At 43.7% G+C, this 25,951-nt stretch overlaps 1 protein-coding gene across 2 annotated transcripts; it reads left to right on the plus strand.

The window, feature by feature from the left end:
* Positions 1 to 262: 262 nt before the first annotated feature.
* On the plus strand, positions 263 to 25,605 carry abca1a (ATP-binding cassette, sub-family A (ABC1), member 1A). 2 transcript variants are annotated; one of them, XM_028978514.1, is made up of 48 exons: positions 263 to 409; positions 1,324 to 1,438; positions 1,813 to 1,906; positions 3,175 to 3,316; positions 3,471 to 3,589; positions 6,329 to 6,450; positions 7,565 to 7,756; positions 8,440 to 8,529; positions 11,162 to 11,405; positions 11,480 to 11,619; positions 11,708 to 11,824; positions 12,263 to 12,457; positions 12,852 to 13,057; positions 13,230 to 13,406; positions 13,889 to 14,111; positions 14,212 to 14,433; positions 14,585 to 14,789; positions 14,897 to 15,007; positions 15,109 to 15,283; positions 15,412 to 15,543; positions 15,808 to 15,947; positions 16,034 to 16,171; positions 16,268 to 16,488; positions 16,572 to 16,644; positions 16,745 to 16,947; positions 17,043 to 17,091; positions 17,184 to 17,291; positions 17,414 to 17,562; positions 17,662 to 17,786; positions 17,875 to 18,154; positions 18,248 to 18,375; positions 18,473 to 18,578; positions 18,694 to 18,768; positions 19,202 to 19,371; positions 19,488 to 19,665; positions 19,887 to 20,002; positions 20,133 to 20,277; positions 20,408 to 20,531; positions 21,082 to 21,211; positions 21,302 to 21,422; positions 21,517 to 21,579; positions 21,832 to 21,938; positions 22,059 to 22,200; positions 22,336 to 22,470; positions 22,916 to 23,019; positions 23,213 to 23,305; positions 23,419 to 23,662; positions 23,833 to 25,605. In XM_028978514.1, the coding sequence occupies exons 2-48, from the start codon at positions 1,373 to 1,375 to the stop codon at positions 23,971 to 23,973; spliced, it is 6,780 nt and encodes a 2,259-aa protein (XP_028834347.1). In that variant the 5' UTR covers positions 263 to 409; positions 1,324 to 1,372; the 3' UTR covers positions 23,974 to 25,605. The 2 variants fall into 2 exon arrangements, with proteins under 2 accessions (XP_028834347.1, XP_028834348.1); XM_028978515.1 differs by having other exon boundaries at positions 15,112 to 15,283; positions 23,833 to 23,973.
* Positions 25,606 to 25,951: the final 346 nt, after the last annotated feature.

Here is a 25,951-nt window from a genome sequence, read left to right on the forward strand (position 1 = left end):
TCTATGAAGACCTTGCGCCGTGTATTTTCGGATTAAAACCTAATTCCCTTAAGCAGACAGATGTTGGGGTGCAATTCTAGAGAAGCACCCCGCGAAGAGGAACAGTGCCGTTTGAAACGTGGAACGGCGGCCCCACCGCGCGGCCCCTTTAAGACGTGTTTTGAGGCCGCACGTGCTCGCCATATAAGGCGCGCCAACACAAACAGTGCCGCGCGCGCCGCTGACCGCGAGTAACCCCGGCCGTGCGCGCGCCCGCAGCAGCGCCCCGCTATAAAAGGCGCGGGGGGGGCCACGCTTCTTCACACGATAAAAAAAAAAAGGAGCAGAAGGACGACGGAGACGCGGCCGCTTCCCCCCCCCCACCACCGGGAACCCGTTCTTCACGAGAGGAGAGGAGACGTCTTTAAAGGTTCGTTCCAGGCGACGCTCGAACCGCCACTCGCTGCGGAATTGAATGTTTTGCTTGTAAAGTTATCACACGCGAACAAGCGCTTTAAGGTAATAATTTTTTGGGGATTTTTCCCGTTTTGACGAGCTTGTGCCTGACGTGTGTGTGTTCGGAGCATCTGCCGTCTGACCGGGAGTAACCTCGGTTCCGGAGAACAATGAGAAGCGCGCACTCTTATTTTATCACCGTGCTTTTCTCTTCCCCTTTTCATGTCGGCGTTGTTTCTTTTCGTGTTAAATTGTTAGATTTGTTGTTTTTTTTTTTGGCAGAACATCGTGTCCAAATATCACCAGGCTGGAGAAAATTATTTTCCACCTTACAGAACGAAAATGCACATGAAATGTTCTACAGCGGACCTCAATGAGCGCCTTGTTCTCATTTAATAATAAAAAAAGAAGCTCGTTTTCTTGACTTCCTTTCTGTTGGTCGTGCGTGATGTGAAGGATTTTAATTCCCGTGCGGGAGATGCGGACAAGATCAGTTCTGTCAACAACACAGAGAAAAAAAGAAAAAGAAGCTGTTCATAGATGAGATGATCCACCAGAGGCGCAGCTCACCATCCTCCCATCACACCTCCATACCTAAAAATTCACTGAAACGCACTCATCCTGGTCCGCTCCACACGAATGACATTATACGCACTTTTTTAAAAATCATACATCTGCCCAAAAACGCTGCTCTTTTTCTTCATTTTTGTTGTGGGTGGTACGTACACCTACGAAGTCCATTGGTTGTTTGCAGGTGCCAAAGTCCCTGTGTACCGTCGGGTCCTCTCTGTTGTCACCGTGGCGCGGGTGTCCTTATAAAACCCCAGATTCGCTCGGCCCTCCGGTGCTTTTTTCGTTTTTTTATCGAACCTGTGGCTCTCCTTGCAGCGGCGGCGGCGGCAGAGAGGCGGAGCAGCTGGCGAGGTCCGGAGGCGAGATGGCCGTCTCAACCCAGCTGGGTTTGCTCCTGTGGAAGAATTTCACGTACCGACGGAGACAGACGGTACGTTTCAGCGCCATGAGGGAATGGGGTCTGGAATGCATGGACAAAGTATTCAATAAAGATGTGCCTTTGCGTGTACGACATCTGTGTAGAACTCCTATGGGAATGTGACATAAGCTTTGTCGTGGCATATGTGTGGAACAGATGCATCTCATCTTGCATTGAATGGGTGGGTGGGTGTTGGGGGATTAGCTGATAAGCTCCAAATTAAATGCCCTCAAAATGGCTGTTTCAGCAGCCATCTTAAACTTTGATTAGTTTTGACATGGTGACCATTGTCACCGAATGATGGAAGCTCCATCGGTACTGTGTATGTTGGTACAGTTGTGGGTTGAAACGACGGCTAAAATGTGTTTGTCTTTTGTTCCTCTCAGCTTCAGCTTATCATCGAAGTCATCTGGCCCCTCTTCATCTTTTTCATCCTGATCTCGGTTCGCCATTTTTACCCTCCCTACGAGCAGCACGAATGTGAGTAGTTCTCCTTTCCTCCTCTTACCTGATAAAACACTGTCAATTCGGAGATATCCGATGCCAGATTATCACGCTTGAGACATGTCATCGCTATCTCGTCCCAAGGCAGCCGCCGGCTACTGATATGTGAATGAACTGTTAACTATAGGCATGTTTTATCGTAATTGTGGAAAGCAGTGCTTGTCTAATGCTGCGTCATGCTTCTCCGCAGCCAGACAAGCGAACTTTGGTCAGTAGAGCAGTTCCAGCAGGCTGATTTCACAGCGCCTCTCTTCTTCGCTAAACAGTGGTGACACTGGTGTTTCATAAATTTGCCTATTTCATCATCTGTAAAGACACACGTTCACCCACATTTTGAGTCCTGCACGCCACCTCAAAGCCGAGTGTCCACCTTTCACCTGCAATTGCAACGTGCAAACATTTGGCTGGTTTTATCCCAAGGTTACAGTGCTCGAGACCAGAAACATCCCACTCAAACGGTCAATATTTGTTCTTCCTGCGAAAGCACGCCAGTTCATGGAGTCCCAAGTAATGCTCAAGGACACATAAACAGCTCTTGGAAAAGAAGTATAGAGTGATTAGACAATAACCGAAACAAAGAGCAGAGGGTTCACTAGGACGTCAGTTGTCCCGAATTTATTTGATTTATGTTCCCACGATAGCGGTACGGGGATATGCCTCAATCAGCATCATATCCATTATATTTTATTTTTTAACAGCATAACTTGCGTCCTGGCAAAAGATGTCCCTGTTTCGTATTGGGTCAAATAGTTAACGTCCTTCGCACATTAACAGTAGCAACCGAATGACTCTGCCATTCATTTTCTAATTTCCTTTAATGGTGCGGAGAGCAAAACGGAGACATTTCTCAGAATTTGGTGTCGTTTCTGAGCAGCCCCGAAGTCACGTGCCATTGGCAGCGTGTGCGGCGGCAAGCGTGGAAATGTTTGGTGTCGCGACACATCTTATGCAGCTTCACTGCATTTCTTCCACTTGCTTTTGTGGCCGCCTGCGAAAAGTCAATGCGTGGCAGTATTGACCGCTTTTTATTGATCAGCTGAGAGCTTTACCTATAACCCAGTTTGGCTCTTCTGTTTGCCGTTTAAGCAAACTTGCTCCCAACGACCCGATAAACCGGAGTTTTAACCCACTTCCCATTATCAGTCCCTGTTGTGCTGTTGTGTAAGATGGAAATGTTCTGTTCTGTTCTGTAGGAAACGGTGCTGGTTTTCGGGTTCACCGAATGGGTTTGTCTTCTGTTTTAGGCCATTTTCCCAACAAAGCCATGCCCTCTGCAGGCACTCTGCCCTGGGTACAAGGCATCATCTGTAATGCGAACAATCCCTGCTTCCGGTACCCCACCCCTGGAGAGACTCCTGGGATGGTGGGCAACTTCAACGACTCCATGTAAGCACTTTTCATGTGAAAATGGTCACTTCGCTTGAAACTTCCTGAAAGTCTTTGTGTGGACGCGTATTACGACGTTTGCAACGCTTCGTTACTGATATTTTTTGTAATCTAGTTTTGCAGACTAGATTAAGATTGTTTGCGTCTTTTGCAGTATCTCCAGACTCTTCACTGATGCCAGTAAGATCCTTTTGTACAGCCAGAACGATAAGAGCCTTGAAGGTTATAAGGGACTGGTCCGGGCTCTCAGAAAGCTACAGCGCAACACAGCAGGTAGGAGACCACTGGCTCAGGACGGGACGGAATGAAAGCACCTGACTCCAGGTTCCCTTTATTCGAATTAAACAACATTATTTTAGTAGTTTAAATAAGGCTCGGGCTCGAATCAGAAGGTGCCACTGAGGTCTCCTTGAGCAAGGAGCCGTCCCCACTCACTGCTCCCATGGTGCCGTTCATGGCTGCCCACTGGGTTTGTTGCTTAGAAAATATACCCACTGCTTTTTTTATGGCTGTAGACGGTCTGCTACACACGATAGACTCACAACTTCAAGACAAAATTGGCAGGTCAAGCAGAGTTGAGCTGCTCCAATCCGAATGTTCTTTTGATAAATCAAAAAACATTCAGTTGCAATATTTGTCCCAGACTTCATTTACTTTGTTATAAAATGCGGATGATGCAACCTGGGAGGAAAATGTGAAAAACCACGACAGAGTATTTTGGCAGGCAGGCCTGTGTACCAGCCCACCACCGTCCACCGCGAGCTAGCAGAAAAGATAAATGAGTGGCACATGAAGGGGTCAGGAACATGGTGGTCTGCAAAGTCACCACGCCCTTCCATTGTGGGATACCGATCTGTAGCTTCCCATCCTTTACTGGTAGGATCATCCCTTCTTATTATGAGTTTAAGAAGGCTTGTTGTTTTTCTTTGCTGCTCCCAGCCAGATTTTAGTTAATTTTGTACTAAGTTCTTTTCTGTATTTCAGCAGTATTTAAAATAAGTAACCAATATAAGTTATTCATTGTCTGCAACCATAAATACGTAAAACAAATGAATAAAACTATGAATATAGTTTCTAGTATAAAAAGTTGACTATTTTAGTGATATTACAATGGTAAGGAACATTGGAACATTGCTGACACATTTCCAGGCCATTTCCTGTTGAAAATTCCTGCTCGCTGTTGACGTCTGCATATTATGTTACTTCCTGTCCTGTTCTGTGCTGGATTAAAAAATATTGCTCAACGATCGCTGCCATTTTTCAAATAAACGGTCAGAGCAAAAGAAAAGATTTTATGTGATGTTTGATCATGTAAAAGTGGATGATGAAATGTGATGCTGAATGCACAAATGAAGGATGAAGATCCTTCTCTGATGTGCTGAAGGGGTGCTGCCATATGAATCAACTCTCTTTGAGTCCTTCCACATGCACTCACTCGCCTTTCTCTCTTTTATTTCTCTCCCAACAAGACTTGAATAGACTTTTTTTTTCTGGATGGTCTCTTGGCTGGACACAGAGATGGGTCAAACCCGTTTCCTTTTTTTGTTTGCTTTGTCTCAGCTTTGGCTTCCGCCCCGCTTAGCTCTTTCCAAAGACCGTGCTGGATACAAATCAGGAAACTCATTGACTTCTCCCTGAAAGCAGGCCAGGGACACTTAATTGGTAACCTTAAAAATTCGGAGTCGGAGGAAAGTGAGAGGAGTTGCATTTGACTTTCTTCACTCGATTCCTGCACATTCTGTATTATAGTGATTCCCCTCCATTGCATCATGTCTTTTTAATGAAATAAACAATTTCGAGTCCCACGACGCGGCCCTGTGGCTCTGGAGCTAAAATTGAATTTCCTTGATGTGAATCTAGATCTCCTGTGTGTTGAACATGCTTCATTAAAGGTGACAGGCTGTTAGTGTTCTCCGGAGATGTCTTTAGATCCTTCCCCTGAATGCCACTGAAGACCAGCAGTGGCCCCTCCAGCCTTGAAAAGTGTTTCCACAGGCAACAGCCGGTGGGAATTTTTGCTAATGTGTCTGAGGACATGCCCCAGTGTTCCTTCCATGTTTTGAGGTGCATTAAAATGTCAAATCATCCAGGCTCTTTGATAGAAACACCTCTTTAGCTACAGTGTGTCTGTGTCTGCACCCTAAGAGACTTCAGCCTTTTAAAAAAGTTATGCACTCATTAAACATGCCACCTTCTGATCAGTGTCACTGCTCAATTGAGAATAATCCCAGACCAAAATGTTTAATCAGTAGGTGATGTTCAAGTAATGTTCAGTAATGTTCAATCACTTTTGAACTCTTTCCCCCCAGAATTTTGCACAATTTTTTACAAACATTAAATTGTAATATTTGGTTATGTTTGCAATATTTGCATATTGGTTTCACATGAATACTTGCAGTATTTGCAATATTTAGGTCTATAGAAGTCGCAAAACCATTTCACTGCATATCATACTGTTAATGACTGTGTTATGACAAATAACATTTGAATTTGAATTTGAGTAGGATGTATAGGATGTAAACGACAGATGAACGTAAAAATAAAACAAAAAAAATGGGTCAGTATATTGTTAAAGCCCTGTAGAGATCCAGCTGTGAAAAGCAAGAATAAAAGCGAGCCAAGTCACATGGGAACACGCTGGTTCGGATGACAACATTACCACAACATCCAGGCAATGTTGACTCATGCTTCAGCGCAGGGAGACTTGTTACTGTACGCTGTATAAAGGCCAACGACCTGCAGTAACCTCCAGCAGGGGCTGACTCAAACTGGTTCACAGTGGTGATGACTTTTCTGGAATGTTCTTTTGATGGATTGTACACAATGGTCTCCTCTGCCGACTGCCTCAACATGGCTGCAGCTGTATAAATGTCCTGTCGGTGCTGCGAGCATCTGAATGGTTCATTTGTATGATGTGGATTGAAGTGCACAGTCATAAATTTGATGAATGTGATCACTATTTTAGAAGTGTTACAAGAAAAAATCATATAACGAAAACTTCTCGTGGTTCAGGTTTCAAGCTGAAGGACTTTCTCCGTGATAACGAGAGTCTCTCTGTGTTTCTGGAGAGGAACGTGACTCTGCCAAGGCATGCCGTTCAACAGATTGTGGAAGCTGATGTCAACCTGGAGAAGGTATATATTTCAATGTCACCTCCAAGCCTGTTCTGTCTTTCAGCCTGTCTGAACATGGGATACTGAACCAGCGCAGATTCCAGTTTGACATTAGATTGTACTGTTTGTCCTAAATTCACACAAGATATTGAAGGCGGGTTCCTTGCTATTTAACAAACCTTTCTTTGTCAACAGCAAAGCACACAACACACATATTGTTTGCATGTAGTACCTGACCTGGACCTGACACTGGATGGTGCAAATTTGTAAGCACATGCGTAAAGGTCGTCGTGCAGCGTCCAGTGACGGTTATGTAAGCGTTCCGAACCGCCGGGGTATCCCTGTTAACCCCCGAAAACACAGCCGGTGTGGATTTCAGGAGGAATGCCTCGCACGGGCAGTGCCTCCGGGTCTTTAGAGTCCAGCTGTCACATGACCCCCCTCCTCATACCATACACCCGCCCCTTGTCCTGCTCATCCTCACGTGAGCATGTGGAGCAGGAAAAGTAGTTTTATTCACGTTTGGACTTTAGTTATCATTTTTCTCACCTGGGAATTTTATCTGTTTTTTTCCCTTTGGTCACTCTTGTTTACACAAAAAAATGTTTATGACTTTTGACACAAGGTCATAACTCATTGCATAACAGCATCTCATCGGACTCGGAGGAAAAGAACAAAATGTCTCAAGGACGTAACGTAATTTGTAAAGGCTGTAATTCCATTTGTTCCAATAAGTCTAGTAGATCTAATTATCAGTGTATTGATCTAATGTAAATTGTGAGAGTCGTTCTGAGTAATCAAAGGAGATTTGGTTCCTCTTTTGTTTTGCTCCATGAACAGATGCCTCTTTTTCCCCACAACAAGAACCTCGACGGCCAAATATTTTTCTCCAGCTGTCCCCATGACTCCAGAGAAGATGCAGGGAACACATATTATTATGGTGCCATAAGACTGGCAATAAATAAAAAAAAACAAAAAATTTTTCAAGACAGGACATAACATACATGAGTAAAGGACAATTGACTTTGCTCTGTCACTTAAAAACAAGAAACGTGTCTGTGGTTGAGTTTGTCTGTGGCAAAATGCTGACTCATTAAAAGCAAGGCTGTTAAACTACTTTTTGTTGTTTTTGAAGGTCCTCATAAAGGGTTTTGGTGTCCATCTCAAAGACCTGTGCAACCAGACATCTCTGGAGGACTTTGTGTCCATAGCTGACAAGAACGTGTCACGACTGACCCAAGATATCATCTGCCAGTCCTCTAATGACTGGCTTGATGAGGCAGAGGAACACTTCCTCTCCAACCTGGACTTCCTGAAGCCGATACGAGTAAGCATCATACTGTAGTCGTTTCGGTAGCTGTACAGTTATATAACTTTTTTTTGTCTTCAATTCAAAAGGGAGATAAGGGTGGAGTTTGTTGAGTTCAAATAAATGAACCGTAGCCTACATCCACAAGGGTCATACAAAAATATCTGCAGGCCAGTCACCTCTATGCCCAGCATGATTCTGCTTTGGATTTGTAAAGAGTTTATGTAATGTGTACGTTATGTTTGATGCTAAACTTTTTGACAGGATGAACAAATGGGTCAGGAGCAGCGAACATATTCATATTTACAAGCGGCCAACAAGCATGTAGCATTATAAATGTTTTGCATCTTGCTTTCATTTGATTCACTGGAATAAAAGTGCCTTTTGTTTGCCTGGGACAAGTAATGAGGGGTCAGTTATGTAGCGGGAAAGCGTGAACAATGCCACGCTTCTCATTGAAATTATGTTCATTTCATAACATAATGAGGACATTGGCAATAGACTATGCACCTCAATGTCCAGTTGGAATCCAGGCTATTTCTGTTAAACTACGCTAATATTTAATCAAAAGTTATGATAACCCTTAGATATGATAGAAGATGTTGGTGGCCACTTCTAAAGCATAAATATTTATCTAGATTGTGTCCTAGGGTCAACTTTTTTTAATTATCTGATGTGTTGGCCCCAACTTATTTCTGCAGCAAGATGTGAGGTCTAACCCTGCGGTCGTGCAAGAGGTATCCACAGCAACAGATGGTCTGCTAGAGAGCCTGGGATCTTTAGCAGTGGAGGTAAGAGCTTCTTGAAAGGGTTCCATATCCACTTTTAGATTGGCAATGTGGAGAGTTGCACCAGTTGAGAGAACGTATAATGTTACCCAATGAACCTTTCCTAGCCATGAAACCTGGTGGCTCCCATGACATATGTTATTCATTTCAAGCTTCTTATTGTGGGAGCCTGGTCTGGAATTATTAACTTGACTCATCAGAGGTTCTCTGCATTGAACAAGAAGTACTGGTTCTTTCAAAATGTTTTTTTGCTGTGTTGGTACCTTTAAAATTGTTTGCAACTCCATTTTTGTGCAATAAAATATGTTGTACATTATAAAAGCAATTGCAGCAACACATAGCTATTCTGGTTGTAATTTCTGGCAGTGGTAGCAGCACTCGGGATGTGCAATGTGACTCCCAGTGAAGAGTCAGCCTCCTTCTGCTCAGTCAGCATGTCCCTCAGAGTACCGTCACCACCCAGAAAGCAGTCACAAAGAATAGAAACCCAATTTCAGACTTGATTTAGCAGAGTTTTTGGCAGTTCCAGCCAGGATTTTTTTTTTGTGGCGAGTTCGCTGAGTGCAAGGGAACGGAGGGTCAGCTTGTGGAGAACACTGGCCTTCCCTGTTGGCTCGCCGAGTCTAGAGCCACAGTTGGTCCCAGTTTTAACAGATTCCATGTTCACCGCAGCCATCAAACCAATTGAACTGGGGTTGAATACACTTTCCCTTTTATAATGAAGTCAACTGCTAGATACTTATTTTAAGCATATCTTTGAGAGAAATTAGCCGAAATCTTGGAATGAATGTCAAATTTCACCCTATGCACCCTAGCAACAGTGCCTTAGTGCTCTCTTTGTTCTCAGCTCCGGCTCTGTGGCTGTGGCGCTGCTGAACTGTAGTAACCTCTCCGAAATGCAGAGGCTGTCTAGGGTTATTCTGGGTCATTCTTCTCGCTTTCCTCAGCTCCTGTTCGTGTTTTGCTTGTTTAGCCTCCTGGGCAGCTACTCACACCTCCACATGACCAATGTTGCAGACTTTTGCTTTTTGTTTCATGTTGTTCGAAGATACGAAGACAGGGATGTACTGTACAGCTGCTTGTTCTTAACATATTTCAATGTTTCCTTTTTATTGGCAAAACATCTGATGCGCTGAGATGACTGGGTATGTCAAGCCCCCCCCTCAAAAGATTACGTAGGGCAGTGGTGGCCTAGCGGTTAAGGAATTGGCCCCGTAATCAGAAAGTTGCCGGTTTGAATCCCGATCGGTCAAGGTGCCACTGAGGTGCCACTGAGCAAAGCACCGTCCCCACACACTGCTCCCCGGGCGCCTGTCATGGCTGCCCACCGCTCACTAAGGGTGATGGGATGAATGCAGAGGACAAATTTCATTGTCACCAGTCTTTCACAATGACACAACCACTTCACTTTAAAAAAAAAAATCGTTGATGGAAAAAATGTTTGTGTGATGCATCCCCAGCATATGTGCAGTATATTCAGTTGATTTTATATGTCCTGTTGAAGCTCAGCAGTTCAACGACCTGGTGGGAGAACCTATTATTCACATTGGGATGTTGTGATGTAAGAGGCAAGCGGTTTCCGTAATATGCACGCGGACTCCCTGTTTAATGACCGATAATAACGCCTGGCTTTGTTTCTGCCTGCTGCAGCATGTCTTAACAACTGTCGGGCTTGTTGCTCGGCAAGTGGCACAAGAGTGGCTGCTTTTCGTAACCTTCCTTTTGCTTGTCACTGTAAGCAGTAGATTACACCTAAACGGCTGAATGAGCTCTTTTGTTTTCCTTCTTTCGCATTTCACTCTGCTCCGATTATATATTCATGTGAACTCACACGTATGGATGTGCACTCCTGTATTATTGACCATTTTGTGCAAACGCTGTTTTCCCCAACTGTCACGATGGCTGGACATGGCGAGGAAGAAGGACTCATACGCACAGGCTTATTAATACATGGCAGACAGGACAAGGGAAACATCACCAAACAATGACCCGACCCCGAACAGACACGAACAGGGCAGCTTTATACATTCAGACACAGGTGAACACAATTAGGAAACTTAATAAAACAGGTCCAACATGAAACTCTGGTCCGAACTCCGGACCGGAGTGGCCCCCTCCCAAACACCTGCTGAGGGATTCAGACATCACTCTGGAAGTACGCGTATGGTGGAGGTGTCATTTTTTCTTGTTCTTTTGAGAATGAGTCACAGACAAAACACACTTTACACCCATGACACTGTGGCCTGAATCAAGATAATTGTTATTTACTTATTTTTATGAATTCTGGTAATGTTTATCCAAAACAACCCGAAACTGAGCAGTTGTACTGTTTTTCATCCCTTTAATGCAGATCATGGTTGTAGTGAAATGCAGGAAGTTTGATGGCTATGAAAGCATCACATCACTCAGCCCAGAATAATACCTGCTGGAATTTGGAAACGGGAAGACAGATAAAATTCCACAAAATTGTTTGCCCTCAGTTAAACAATTTCAGGGCAAATGGAGCTGTGAAAATATTTAACCCTAAACACACTGACACACTTACTCTACATAACTTGTCTTAGCGATGTTTGGAACATAGTCTTGGTGGTCCGGTATGTTTCCTATAAAGGCACCGTCTCCTTTACCTCTGCAGCTGGTGGGCATGAAGAGCTGGCGTGACTTGCGCACTGAGATCCTGTACCTGACGGGCAATGCCACCCGCTCTCCCAACCACATGTACCAGGCGGTGTCACGCATTGTCTGCGGTCACCCTGAGGGGGGTGGTCTCAAGATCAAATCCCTCAACTGGTACGAGGACAACAACTATAAGGCTCTGTTTGGAAATCATGGAAACGACAGTGATGATGAGCCAGTGTCCGTCTATGACAACTCCTCCAGTGAGTTCAGTGCATTAATAGTGAATGGAGCATTTGTTAGAATACAGTTACAATGCATTGTGTCTCCCTTTCAGCTCCATACTGTAATAAAATGATGAAAAATTTGGAGTCCAGTCCCATCTCACGAATGATCTGGAAGGCCTTGAAGCCTCTTCTAATGGGCAAGATCCTCTACACACCTGACACACCGGCAACAAAGAAGATCATTCATGAGGTGAATAGACTTCTCTCCCCTCACAGGCCCCTCCAATTTCTCTGTCTGTCTACCAACCCACTGAATTTCACCTCTTTTTCCCTCTTAGGTGAATAAGACCTTTCAGGAGCTGGGCGTGCTGCGAGATCTTGGTGGCATGTGGGAAGAGATGAGACCTACACTCTGGAACTTTTTGGAGAACAGTGAGGAGATGGACCTAGTCAGGGTAAGCTCAGCACATGTGGACACACATACGAAACCTCTTCCCAGAAGCCTGCCTTATGTCACCTCACTAACTGGCTGTGTCCTGCCACCCGATGGTTAGAAACAGTACTGCCATCCGTGGTGTTGCTCACATGGCTCTTAATGTGCTCACAGTCATGAGTCACCACAGATGATCCAAATTTTTAGGCATAGTTATCACTGTAAATACATTCATGAAAGACTGACAAATGGCCCTTATTTGTCTTATGAAAAGCACATATTGTCATATTTTTCAAAGGTGACCTTGATTCTCACTGAGAGGAATAACGTTGATATGATACCACTGTTTTTGAATAATGATCATGGAGAAAATGTCCCATGACTGGTACATCACTGGTACCTAATTTTTTTTGTCGTTTTGTTAATACACTGTTGTGTGCTGTATGGTTCCATCTCACAGACTCTGCTCCAGAACAATGCCAGTGCCCGGTTTCTTAACCTGAAACTGAGTGGGACAGAATATAGGGTGGAGGACATCTCCAAATTCCTGTCTAAAACACCTGAAGACAAGGGATTGTCTGGCACTATCTACACTTGGAGGGATGTGTTCAACGAGACGGACCAGGCCATACTGACAATCTCCCGCTTCATGGAGGTTGGCCTAACAAAAATCAAATATTCACAAAATCACAAGCACACATTTTGCACAGATATTACTGACACTAAAATACAAGTTGTCATTTTGATTTTTCCATTCCATTTTGGTTTCCATGATGATAAAATTCGATCTGTAAAAAAGATCAATTCAGCTTGATGAAGGAAAAATAGCAGTTATATGTTCATTTGATTCTTATTCTAGGTCTGTTTATCATAGCATAGCCTTACATCCATTATCATGCGAGAGAGAATTGTTTCACTGTATGCCCTGACCCCCATTGCCAAAGTTCAGTGTGCTGATGAAAATTTCAAAACCATTCTCAGTAGAGCTGTGCAGATGTCACAGTGCCCCTACTGTCCTGTCTGATTGATTTTTTTTCCCTCTCAACAAGTGTGTCAACTTAGACAAGCTGGAGCCTGTGGCCAATGAGGAGCGCATGGTGAATAAGTCTATGAAGCTGCTGGATGACCGCAAGTTCTGGGCTGGCATTGTGTTCCCAGACATGCAGGCCAACACCTCTGACCTGCCACCAAATGTCAGCTACAAGATACGCATGGACATTGATAATGTGGAACGCACCAACAAGATAAAGGACGGGTATGTCAGCACTGCGGAGAACCAGATTCACGCTCACGCTATAGTGCATGAAACCATTCATAAACATATAATTATCATAGATGTTAATAATAAAACATTATAATAGTTTTTATAAATGGTTATTACATTTGATAACGTAGGAACATTTTAAACATGACTCCTCTCTCTAAAGGTATTGGGATCCTGGTCCCAGAGCAGACCCGTTTGAGGACCTTCGTTATGTTTGGGGTGGCTTCTCCTACCTGCAAGATGTCATTGAGCACAGCATCATTCGTGCCCTGACTGGCAGCAAGGAGAAGACTGGCGTTTACATCCAGCAGATGCCCTACCCCTGCTATGTTGATGACATGTAGGTGCTAGACACTGGCTATATTCTGGTGTGCGAAGGTGTTTAAAACTGTCTACCTAACTTCCTATTCAAAATGGATAACAATTAGCTTCAAATTTGTCTCTGCGTAGAGCTATGTGATGCTATCAGAGTCACATCTCATATCTTTATTATTCCTCTGCCATAAAGGCAAATACAGAGCGATTAGCACAGCTAAACAAACTCATTCTGTCATTAAATTGCAGCAATCAATTTTTATGGCAGGGTGTTCTCTGTGGTGCTGCAGTAGTTAAAACATATGTTCCTCAGTCACTGGGTCATATTCTAATCTTGTCAACTCTCCTGTGATAGATAACCCAATTTGCCATCAATTAATATAGATGTCTCCACTGTTTTAACAAAATGCCATTAGTTGATTTGAAAATAGGCCTCCTATTTTTGGATGTAATTAGGATCGAGATGTTTGATTAAACCAGAAATGCTGTTGTTTCCCTCGGCTGTAGTTTCCTGCGTGTGATGAGCCGCTCCATGCCTCTCTTCATGACCCTGGCCTGGATGTACTCTGTCGCCATCATCATCAAGGGCGTGGTCTATGAGAAAGAGGCCCGTCTAAAGGAAACCATGAGGATCATGGGATTGCACAATGGCATCCTGTGGATAAGCTGGTTCATCAGCAGCCTCATCCCTCTGCTGATGAGTGCCGGACTGCTGGTGCTCATCCTCAAGGTTTGTGTGGAATGCTGTGCTTAGCGACTTAGACTTGAAAAAGTACCAGCTTTTTGAAAATGCATGCCCTTGATGATATTTTGTTCTCTCTTACCTCTAGATGGGTAACCTCTTGCCATACAGTGACCCAGGTGTGGTCTTTTTGTTCCTGGGTTCTTTTGGCATTGTAACAATCATGCAGTGCTTCCTCATCAGTACGCTATTCTCCCGGGCCAACCTCGCCGCTGCCTGCGGGGGTATCATCTACTTCACTCTCTATCTGCCCTATGTGCTCTGTGTGGCCTGGCAAGACTATGTGGGCTTTGGTGCCAAGATATTTGTGGTGAGTGAAATGCAGCATATAGCAAATAACAAGGCCTCAATGGAAAATAAATCACTTTCTCTAGAACCTGAGGTCATGATCACTCAAAAAGACAATTAATTTCTTTGACAAGGCCATAAAGCATCTTTGCTTGCATCTTTCTGTGTTCCAGAGCCTACTGTCTCCCGTGGCCTTTGGATTTGGCTGTGAGTACTTTGCGCTGTTTGAGGAGCAGGGTGTGGGGATCCAATGGAGCAACCTGCTGTCCAGCCCACTGGAAGAAGACAGCTACAGCCTTACCACATCCATCAGCCTGATGATGTTTGACGCGGTGCTTTATGGCATCATGACCTGGTACATTGAGGCTGTCTTCCCAGGTAAGACTGGCACATTCTCAGCCTTATACAGTCTCTTGAAGTGGAGATGAGAATTTCCTTTTATTTTAGTCCAGTTGCTAGTCTTCATTGTCTTGTATACCTTTCAGGACAATACGGGATTCCCAGGCCATGGTATTTCCCTTTCACTAAGAGCTACTGGTGTGGAGAGAAATGTGGAGGTACCTCAACGTCAGTAGACAAGAAAAGCAATGCTGAAGGTATGACTGGGTTGTAGAAGTTCATTTGTGCACGTTTTTATTGCAGACATGCTTTGCTCTCAGTATGCAGTGTGCTCACATTTCATCTGTTTTAACTGCAGCAGTTTGTATAGAGGAGGAGCCTGCTCACCTTAATCCTGGTGTCTACATTGAGAACCTGTTGAAGGTCTATAGCCATGGAAACAAGCTGGCAGTGGATGGCCTGACCTTGGGCTTTTATGAGGGTCAGATCACATCCTTTTTGGGCCACAATGGAGCTGGAAAAACCACCACCATGTAAGTAATGTGCAGATGTGCAGTGCCTGCCATTTAGTCTTTAACATTTACAATATAATGTATTTTAATATTATAAATATAATATTGAATTTTAAATGATTTTTACCTGTGTTTTGGTGTTTGTCTAGGTCCATCCTTACTGGCCTCTTCCCGCCAACTTCTGGGACGGCCTATATCCTTGGCAAGGATATTCGCACAGACCTCAATGCCATCAGACAGAACCTGGGTGTCTGTCCTCAGCACAATGTCCTCTTCAGCATGTATGTACATGCATTTAGTTAGAAAGACTTTGTAGATTATGGTCCCATTTTTGCAGAGTATGCATAACTTTGGCAGTCTTTACTATGCTGTGTCTTGTGTATCAGACAGGTTAATAAATTATTTGTAACTTACATTTATTATGGCAGATCCTGTATGATTTTATTAGACATGGGTGCGAGACATGGAATTAATGCCAATGCTACCAATGTGAAGTATCTGACATTTGACACTGATGACCTCTGATCTATTCTGGACCACCTCAGGCTGACAGTAGAAGAGCATATCTGGTTCTATGCCCGCCTGAAGGGGCTGCCCGAAGAGACGGTGAAAGCAGAGATGGAGCAGATTGTCATGGATGTCGGACTTCCACACAAACGCAAATCTCGCACCAGCCAGCTGTCTGGTGAGGTCTCACTTCATGCTTGGCAGTGCAACTTTCAGCTTAATTCATTTGGAGTCTAAATAACATTTTTTGCCTTTTTTTTGTAGGAGGGATGCAAAGGAAACTTTCTGTTGCTCTGGCATTTGTTGGAGGATCCAAAGTTGTAATTTTGGACGAGCCAACTGCTGGAGTAGACCCTTATGCCCGCAGAGGCATCTGGGATCTTCTTCTCAAGTATCGTCAAGGTAATACTAGTTCTTCACAGGTAAAATAGCAAGATAGCATGGGATTTGACTATTTAGGATTAAAATGACACGTTTCTCTTTCTTCTTACTTCTCAGGCCGCACAATAATCCTCTCCACTCATCACATGGATGAAGCAGACATCTTGGGTGACCGTATCGCAATCATCTCCCATGGGAAACTGTGCTGCGTTGGCTCCTCTCTTTTCCTGAAAACTCAGCTGGGGACAGGGTACTACTTGACCTTGGTCAAAAGAGACTTTGACCTCTCGCTCAGTTCCTGCAGAAATTCCAGCAGCACCGTCTCCTATGTCAAGAAAGTGAGAACAGAATCATATTAAAAATAATTTTTTGTGATGTCAAAGTCCTGATGTTACAATCATGTCTTTTTATTTCTTCAAAGGAGGATGATGTCTCAGAGAGCAGTTCTGATGCTGGTTTAGGTAGTGACCATGAGAGTGAAACCACTACTATTGGTATGCAGATTGTCTTTGAGTTCCTATTTATAAATTAATTTCACAGTAGTCTTTCACAGAGGAGGCTAACCTGTATGTCTCTTATGTTCTCTCTGAACAGATGTGTCCCTCATTTCTAATGTGATTTTCAAGCATGTTCCTTCCGCTCGTCTGGTTGAAGACCTGGGTCATGAGCTCACATACATCCTGCCCTACGAGTCAGCAAAGGCTGGGGCTTTTGTGGAGCTTTTCCATGAGATCGATGACCGCCTTACTGATCTTGGAATTTCCAGCTATGGGATCTCCGACACAACACTGGAGGAGGTACTATAATAGAAAATCGACCGACTTATTTATTAAATGGATTTTTTCAACCTTGAGTGAACTGTAGTGATAACTCATTGACTTCTTTTGGCCAGATCTTCCTGAAAGTGGCTGAGGACAGTGGTGTGGATGCTGAAATGTCAGGTAATGATTACTACAAAAACATTAATATGCAACACCAGACTGACTTTTCTCTGTGATTATTTAAAAAAAAAAAATCAAATGTCCTTTTTCAGATGGCAACATTCCGATACGCAGAAACCGCAGACATGCATTTGGAGACCATCAGAGCTGCTTGCGTCCTTTCACTGAGGATGATGTATTTGACTCAAATGACTCTGAAGGTAACCTTGCTCCTTACAGATTACAATGGAATTCATTAAATATGTGCTACCTTCTTTTTGCAATCCTTGTAATGAAATGTGGTCATTGTGCTGAGGACTTTTTGTTTGCTTGATTACTTCAGAATCACGCGAGACAGACTGCCTTGGAGTTTCAGATGGCAAAGGCTCCTATCAGGTTAAGGGCTGGAGCCTGAAGAGGCAGCAGTTTGTGGCCTTGCTGTGGAAGAGGTTCCTCTACGCCCGCCGTTCAAGAAAAGGTTTCTTCGCTCAGGTCTGTTGCTCCACGCAGAGTATTATTTTACATTCATACAGCATATCCAGTCTAATGCTTGTGTGTGATTTTTGACATTTGTAAATTCTCTTGCTATAGATTGTGTTACCGGCTGTCTTCGTGTGCATCGCTCTGGTCTTCAGTCTCATAGTTCCTCCATTTGGAAAGTACCCCAGCCTGCAGCTGGAGCCTAGCATGTACGATGAACAGTTCTCCTTCATCAGGTATGGATAACATTGCTAACAGCTAGTTGCATTTTTCATGTTGTCTGTACAATAGACTTTAGTTGATCAATCTGTTTTTTTTTTACAGCAATGACGCCCCTGAGGATACTCACACAAACAAGCTGCTAGGAGCTCTTACTGAAAATAAGGGATTAGGATGTAGCTACCCAGAAGAGCACCATTCCGAGTGTAATTTGGCAGACGAGGACTGGACTGTGCCCGAGATTCCGGAGAGTGTGGTGGACATCTTCCTCACCAGGAACTGGACTATGGAGAACCCCTCTCCCTTGTGTGAGTGCAGCTGTGAAGGTCGTAAGAAGATGCTGCCTGAATGCCCCCCTGGAGCTGGAGGCCTCCCTCCTCCACAGGTAGTGTGCTGGAAACCTGCTATTGGGAATCACATTAAAGCGGTTTGTTTGGAGAAAGTTAAATTCATCGTTGCTTTTTTTGTTCCTATCTAGGTTAAAATCACTGCAACGGAAACTTTGCAGAATCTGACTGGCAGGAACATTTCTGACTACCTGGTGAAAACCTACGCTCAGATAATTGGCAAGAGTTTGAAGAACAAGCTCTGGGTCAATGAATTTAGGTAATAGATCAATATCTGGTTTTCATGCAAGCTTCAGTGCTTATTGGCTAAAATGACTTGATGTAAACTTGAACTGAATGTTATGTGCCGTATTCAGATATGGAGGATTCTCAGTGGGCGCAAGTAGTTCTCAGATCCTGCCGTCTCCCGACGAGGTTCATGATGCAATCTCTCACATCAGGAGTCGCTTCAGCCTGCGGGCAGTGAGTTCTGTTTCTCTTGTCTTCTTGAGCAGATCAGGCTGGCCTTGTGCCTTCTTTTGCCCTTTGTTTTCCTCAAATGAGCCTAGATCCTAAACCCACTTGTGTTCTCCCCCAGGGGACAGCCGCTGACCGCTTCTTTGGCAGCCTTTCCAGTTTCATCAAAGGCCTGGACACAAAGAACAATGTCAAGGTATGCGAACAGTCCCTGCTCCTTCCTGAAAATGTTGAGCTCTTATCAACACCATTGTGCTGCGGCATGTACTGAATGCAGAACGAAAATAACCACCGTTGATTTGTTCTTGCTGTTGGGAAATCACAGTGCATCTGTATTTACTGGGACAAACACCCCATGGGTTCAGGTGCATAATTCACAGCTCAGCCTTGCCCATCAAGTCCACCTAATTTGGCATGGTAATAACACATTCTAAACAGTTATTTGGGGTTTTTAGTGTTTATTTTTCTATACTTCTTAATAATGTCAATATGAGAAATAGGAGAAATGTTTAGACTTCCTGTTATTCACACAGACAGGAAATAGAACATTGTATTTCCTTCCTGTGCTTTTTAAACAGCAGTACTTGCTTTAATGTTGAGAAGTAAGCAACTCTCTTTTTCGCTGACAGATTTGGTTTAACAACAAAGGCTGGCACAGTATTGGCTCCTTTTTGAATGTGATGAACAATGGGATCCTGCGTGCCAGCCTGCCCCCTGGAGAGGATGGCAACAAGTTTAGCATCCAGGCATTCAACCACCCACTCAACCTCACAAAAGAGCAGCTTTCACAGGTGGCACTGTAAGTGGGCAACGCACAAACTTTCTATCTCTGCCAGTGCCGTTGAAATGCTGACAAATCAAAACGAATTTCTTGCTAACATGATTTACATAAATATTTTATTTTTTTCTCTCCAGGATGACCACCTCAGTAGATGTGCTGGTGTCCATCTGCGTGATCTTTGCCATGTCCTTCGTCCCAGCGAGCTTCGTTGTTTTCCTGATTCAGGAACGTGTCAGCAAGGCCAAGCACATGCAGTTCATTAGCGGAGTGCAGCCATTCCTCTACTGGCTTGCCAACTTTGTTTGGGATATGGTAAGCAGTGTTTCAACTGAAACATCTTGTTCAGTTTGAAAGATCAAAATGTTCAGATGTTCCCTTTAGTTTTCATTTAGTTTCATAATGCCTTGATTTTCGGAAAATGAATCGAGCTTATTTCTGCATGAATTATATTGTGTATTGGAAAATATGACTCCTTGTATAAAACTGATTTTATTACGATATATTCATGAGTTGACATGATTGCTCTGTTTCAGTGCAACTACGTCGTCCCGGCAACACTGGTCATCATCATTTTTGTGTGCTTCCAACAAGAGGCGTATGTCTCCTCCACCAATCTACCAGTTTTGGCCTTGTTGCTTTTGCTCTATGGGTGAGTTGTACAAGATTACAGCATCATTACTATGTAAATGTTAAAAGTAATTTTTGGTGAAGTTTTATTTGTTGCTTCCTATTTTAATTTTCATAAATTAATGTAATTATTGATTAATGTGTGCTTGCAGTTGGTCCATCACACCTTTGATGTATCCAGCCTCATTCTTCTTCAAGATTCCCAGCACAGCCTATGTGGTCCTAACCAGTGTTAACATCCTCATTGGCATCAATGGCAGTGTCTCTACTTTTGTGCTTGAGCTTTTTGGCAGTAATGTAAGAATCAAATCTGTCTTTTTGTACCCTTCACAGTGTATGACAGTGTTAATAGTCTGTGCTGTAGTCATAGTAAAGTTTTATTTCCTGAAATAGCAGTCTTCATGTTTGGTTTTTCATTGTGATTCAGGAGATTGGCGGTATAAATGACATCCTGAAGAATGTGTTCCTCATCTTCCCTCACTTCTGTCTGGGTCGTGGCCTCATTGATATGGTGAAGAACCAGGCTATGGCTGATGCACTGGAGAGATTTGGTGAGACATGCTTTCAGTTTGTTCATAGTTACTATTAATACTGGAGTTGTATAAACAAATCAGGGGGGATGGTGAATTGTATTGTTTATCAGACATATTTTGTGCTGATGACAGTGGACATGGTGGGAGCCTAACTGTGTACACTTTTTATTGTTTAAGCAAACAATTGTAGCCTGATTTTAGCCTTTAAAAACGGGTCGTGAACCTGCTGATCGTGAACCTGCAGTGTTAACGTTCTGCCTCAACCGGAAACATGTAGTGGGCTGCAGCGACCAGAAACTCTAATTATACGCAATTCTGCATTTTACAACCGATCCCATTTTATTTGTTGGATTCCGTGTTTTCCCCGTCACGGAAATCCTAATTAGACCTATGCATCCATTGATAAAACAGCACAAGGGATGGAATTGGGCGTGTTAGTTTTAGAAGTTTTTATTTCAGCCGGCACCAGCTGAAATCTTCAGGACCTCTGGCAATGGTTCAGGGGGTCTACAGCATCTTGTGCAGCACAAAAAGGGCTTTTTTATGACATGGTTCTTCCTCTTTGCAGGTGAGAACCGCTTCCGTTCCCCGTTGGCGTGGGACATGGTGGGAAAGAATCTCTTTGCCATGGCTGTGGAGGGTGTAGTGTTCTTCTGCATCACCGTGTTGATCCAGTACCGCTTTTGCATCAAGGCCGGGTTAGTAGCCACAGAACACCCCAGTGGAATCAACATGATCATCAAGCAGCACAAATTGTTTTTAAAAATTTTGACAATGTGAAATTTCAGGTCTCTCAGTAGCCCCCTGAAGCCCATTGGGGAGGAAGATGAGGACGTTGCCAGAGAGCGGCAAAGAATTCTGTGTGGGGGAGGACAGTCTGACATACTGGAGCTCAGACATCTGACTAAAGTGAGTCCACGATCTAGTGACACAAACCTCAACATTAACATCCTCAACAACATATCAATTTTTAAATTAATGGTGCATATTTGTTCATTCTTAGGTTTACAAAAAGAAACAGAAGCCAGCAGTGGACCGCCTGTGTGTGGGCATCCCCCCTGGAGAGGTACTGCAGCTCAACTCACGAGCAAAATTTTACATATGGTGGTAGTAGACTAGTGGGTAACACACTTGCCTGTGGACCAAAACAATAAGGTTAAAACCAACTTACTACCATTGTGTCCCTGAGCAAGACACTTAAGGACACTGACTGTCCTTACTGATTGTGAGTCGCTCTGGACAAGGGCGATAGATGCCGAAAATGTAATGAAAATGTAATGATGGGGTTCTGACAATGCTTCACTCGATGTTTCAACAGTGCTTTGGCCTGCTTGGCGTGAACGGAGCTGGAAAGACGAGCACTTTCAAAATGCTCACGGGAGACTCTGTGGTTACCAGTGGGGAAGCTTATCTAGCTGGTAAAAGGTAATATGAAAGGATATAAATACAATTAACATTCTTACATATTTACATGACCATCACTTTCCACAGATGAACCATTTTGTCGCGATGTTGTGGCCAACAGCTTGTTTTGTGTGGGCTCAGTGTGTTGACAGAAATAGACGAGGTCCATCAGAACATGGGCTACTGTCCCCAGTTTGATGCCATCAACGACCTGCTGACAGGCAGAGAACACCTGGAGTTCTATGCCATTCTGCGAGGGGTGCCTGAGAAGGAAGTGTGTGAGGTGGGTTTTTATACATTTTAAAATAAATATCCTATACATAAGCCTTCTTAAGTATTAGGCATTGATAATTGAACTGTTGACTCCGTATTCTAGCTCTGTACCCCCATGGTGAAGACATGTCTTTCTCGTTCTCAGGTGGCAGAGTGGGGCATTCGCAAGCTGGGACTGGTGAAGTATGTGGATAAAGCAGCAGGGAGCTACAGTGGGGGGAACATGCGAAAGCTCTCCACTGCCATGGCCCTCATCGGTGGTCCTCCTGTGGTCTTCCTGGTGAGTATCAGCAAACAAAGTCTCGCTGGTCAGATACAGCGGCATTTCCCCCCCGATCCAGTCCATTAAGCTCTAATAAGAGTGCGCAGCTCACAAACATCTTGGAACACATGCACAGCTTTCTCAGGTCATTTTGGGGCCTCCAGTTGTGTAATCATGTCCACATTAATCTCCTAGAAAGAAATCTGAATTTATACATTTGAACAGAGGCTCTTTGTTAGAACTCTCGCAGTTTCCTCCACCACAGAGGACTTTGGCGGTTAGATAATCCAGCCACTCCCATCCCTTAAATCTTGACGTGCTGCAGTCGCAGGAGCACAACTCCGCTAGTGAGACATGGCAATAGCTGGAACTGTGACCCTGTTCCCAATTTTTGTGACTTTCTGCCTGTTCTTCCTACTGAAACTCTGGGCCACGGTTAACCTGGCTGTGCTTTTGGTGACAGGACGAGCCCACGACTGGTATGGACCCCAAGGCCCGGCGGGCTCTCTGGAATTGCATCCTCAGCATCATTAAAGAGGGACGGTCTGTAGTGCTGACCTCACACAGGTAATGAAACCTGATTTTAATCAATATTATTATCAATACTGTAAAAATAACAAACAAGTGACAATGATTGATTTCCCATAGCATTCCCATTACAGTAAATGTGTCATATATAAAGTATATTATTCATGGCTCAGCCATTAACATGTATTGCTTCAGATATGTGTAACAGCGATTAACTTTTTCTTTTTTCCAGTATGGAAGAGTGTGAGGCCTTGTGCACCCGCATGGCCATCATGGTCAACGGCAGATTCCGTTGCCTTGGCAGCGTGCAGCACTTAAAGAACAGGTGAGCGCTCACCTCAACCCCCCGTGTTCAGACGGAATTTACTGGTCTTAACTTAATCTTAATGGTACAGCATTGTGAAATCTGAAAAAAACCTCCGTAACGTTTGCGCGCAGGTTTGGAGACGGGTACACCATCATCCTGCGGGTGGCGGGCCCCGACCCCGACCTGGGCCGCGTGATGGAGTTCATCGAGCGCGAGCTGCCGGGCAGCACGCTGAAAGAGAAGCACAGGAACATGCTGCAGTACCAGTTGCCTTCATCTCTCACCTCGCTGGCACGCATTTTCAGCTTGCTCGCCAACAACAAAGGTCACCTGCGCATCGAGGACTACTCTGTCTCACAGACAACGTTAGACCAAGTACGCAACCTCACAAACGCTTACCTTAGCAGTAAAAATGCTCTGATGAAATTGCGATTTAGCTGTGTTTTCATGCTGACTGGAAACGTATTTATTTCATTTGAATTGTCATTGTCAGTGATTATGCTTTTTGTGACTATTGTGCTGACCTTGTGTTCACTGCTTTCTAGGTATTTGTTAACTTTGCCAAGGACCAAAGTGACGAGGACCACTTAAAAGACATTTCCATAAACAAGACAGATGCAGTGGTAGACTTCTCTCAACTTGATGCCTTTCTGGAGGATGCAAAAGCAAAGGAGACCATTGTGTGACTTCACACCACCAGAGGAACTGCTGATTTCCATCTGAGAGACAGACATTCAAGTGTTATTTTTTTACTAGTACTTTTTTTTACGACTTTCCGTGATTTTCAGTCGTGCGCCAGACGCGAAGCACAGAGCTGAAACGATTCTCTAAGCCAATCAATGCAAATGAGTAAAGGAAGAAGAATAGTTGACCACGTTGTTGGGGCGAGAGAGAGCCTGGTGCCCCTCTCTGGACTGAGTGTTAAACTTGAAGCCACATCCGCCATCGCTCTGCCTCGGCACCGAGTGCGCTGCCAGGGCTGCGCTTGATCAACTGCGGTTCTCTGAAGTGTATACAGTAGATCCAATCAGTCACTGCCAACAATCAACAAGTGATTCAGGGCTCGATTTCTCTCTGAGACAGACGACAATGCCACCGCGGCAGTACTCTACTGACCGTTTCATTTTTAAATATGCATCTAAATGCAGTGAGAAGAAATGTCTTTGCTATTTTTGATGTCATTTACATGACCTGGAATGTACAGCACACTCCACCTCTTCATCTGCTGTGCAGTGTTTTTGGACAGTCAAAAACAACAGCAAGTATCGTGGTCCGGTTTAATGTAACCAAGGAGCCATGGCACTGACTCACAATCCTAAAATGTTGTTCCTCCCTGTTGTACAGAGGCAGTAGTGTGAATGGTTCGCTGAGACTTAATACTGCATGCTTTACGTTAAGGCCACATACACAACATGTATGTGTGCCAAAGCATGAGACCTGTTCTGATGTGATGAGAGAAGGGACACTGTAGCATTGAAATAGCAGCTGAGATTTCATGGATCTCTGGTGACTGTAGTAATTCCAAAAATTGGATTCCCGATAGAGGAATTTATTGGCCGATATTTTAATTTCAACAATATAAATATGTCAATGCAATATATATACATATTATGTAATGTGAATGAGAGAGAGATCTGTGGGTCATTTGGTTGTGAGGATGACATAAATCGTTTTTTGTGCCAAAAGAGTTGGTTTTGATGAGGTCAGATATGGTGTTAACATCTCCTGTACCATTGTACTTGGCATGTACTGATGTTTGCGTGTTGTGCAGTACTGTATGGCACCACTTACCACTCATTTCTGGTGGACTGGAGCATGAGAGTGTTGAGTTGAACTCATACTATTATGACTCCTGCAGCATTAAATCTTTTTGCATTTCTAGAGCCTAACTATTTCCATTAGGCACCACTAATACCAGCCAGTGTACCCTAAGTGACCAAAAGAAGCAAAGTGCCACCAATTGCTCCATTTCGCTGATCTACCAATATTTGTTAAAGTTACCAGCCACACTCAGTTTGAGTCCTTGAATATTATTGGTCACCTAGAGGAAGGAGGAGGTGAACATTGAACATTGGTTGAACATTGAAGCACTTTAAAGCAGTTTTTGTTGCCATGCATTTGCCCTGGACTTACATTTTCTGCAATATCATATAGAATGTTTGTTTTTTTTCTCTCTTTATAGTTGGTTTTTCCTTCCTTGTACTTGGTCATTATTTCATGTGTTTTATTAATATATGTTTACATTTAAAGTATTAAAATGACAATATGGAACGTTTTTTTTTCTGTATGTATTTACATAAATAAATGGCTACATTTACTATTGTGCGCTTGGGTTACATCCCTATGAACAAATATCTAGCAATGGTCAACAAGACATGACGTTTTGATCAACAGCAGAATCAGTTTGTCTTGGTGCATGCACACATTGAACATTAGCTGGAGAAGCACAGCCATTATACACAGTACAGGCCAAAAGTTTGGACACACCTTTTCATTCAACGTGTTTTCTTCGAGAATGATAGAACTAAGGAAAGGAAAAAATGAAAATGTCATCAAATATAACTCATGAATTGGAATTTGCAAAGGACATGTGTATTTATAAGGCACCATTGCAGTATGTTGCAGGGTTGCATGTACCTTGCGCAGTGCGCAGCAGTTCAGCGT

The sequence above is a fragment of the Denticeps clupeoides genome, chromosome 4, assembly GCF_900700375.1.
Source record: "Denticeps clupeoides chromosome 4, fDenClu1.1, whole genome shotgun sequence".
Lineage (NCBI taxonomy): Eukaryota > Metazoa > Chordata > Actinopteri > Clupeiformes > Denticipitidae > Denticeps > Denticeps clupeoides.

Coding starts and splice junctions, on each gene's coding strand:
- abca1a (XM_028978514.1), top strand. CDS start 1,373: ATGGCCGTCTCAACCCAGCTGGGTTTGCTCCTGTGGAAGAATTTCACG. Junction 13,058..13,229: donor ACCAACAAGATAAAGGACGG/GTATGTCAGCAC, acceptor CTCTCTCTAAAG/GTATTGGGATCCTGGTCCCA. Junction 21,212..21,301: donor CGCTTTTGCATCAAGGCCGG/GTTAGTAGCCAC, acceptor GTGAAATTTCAG/GTCTCTCAGTAGCCCCCTGA.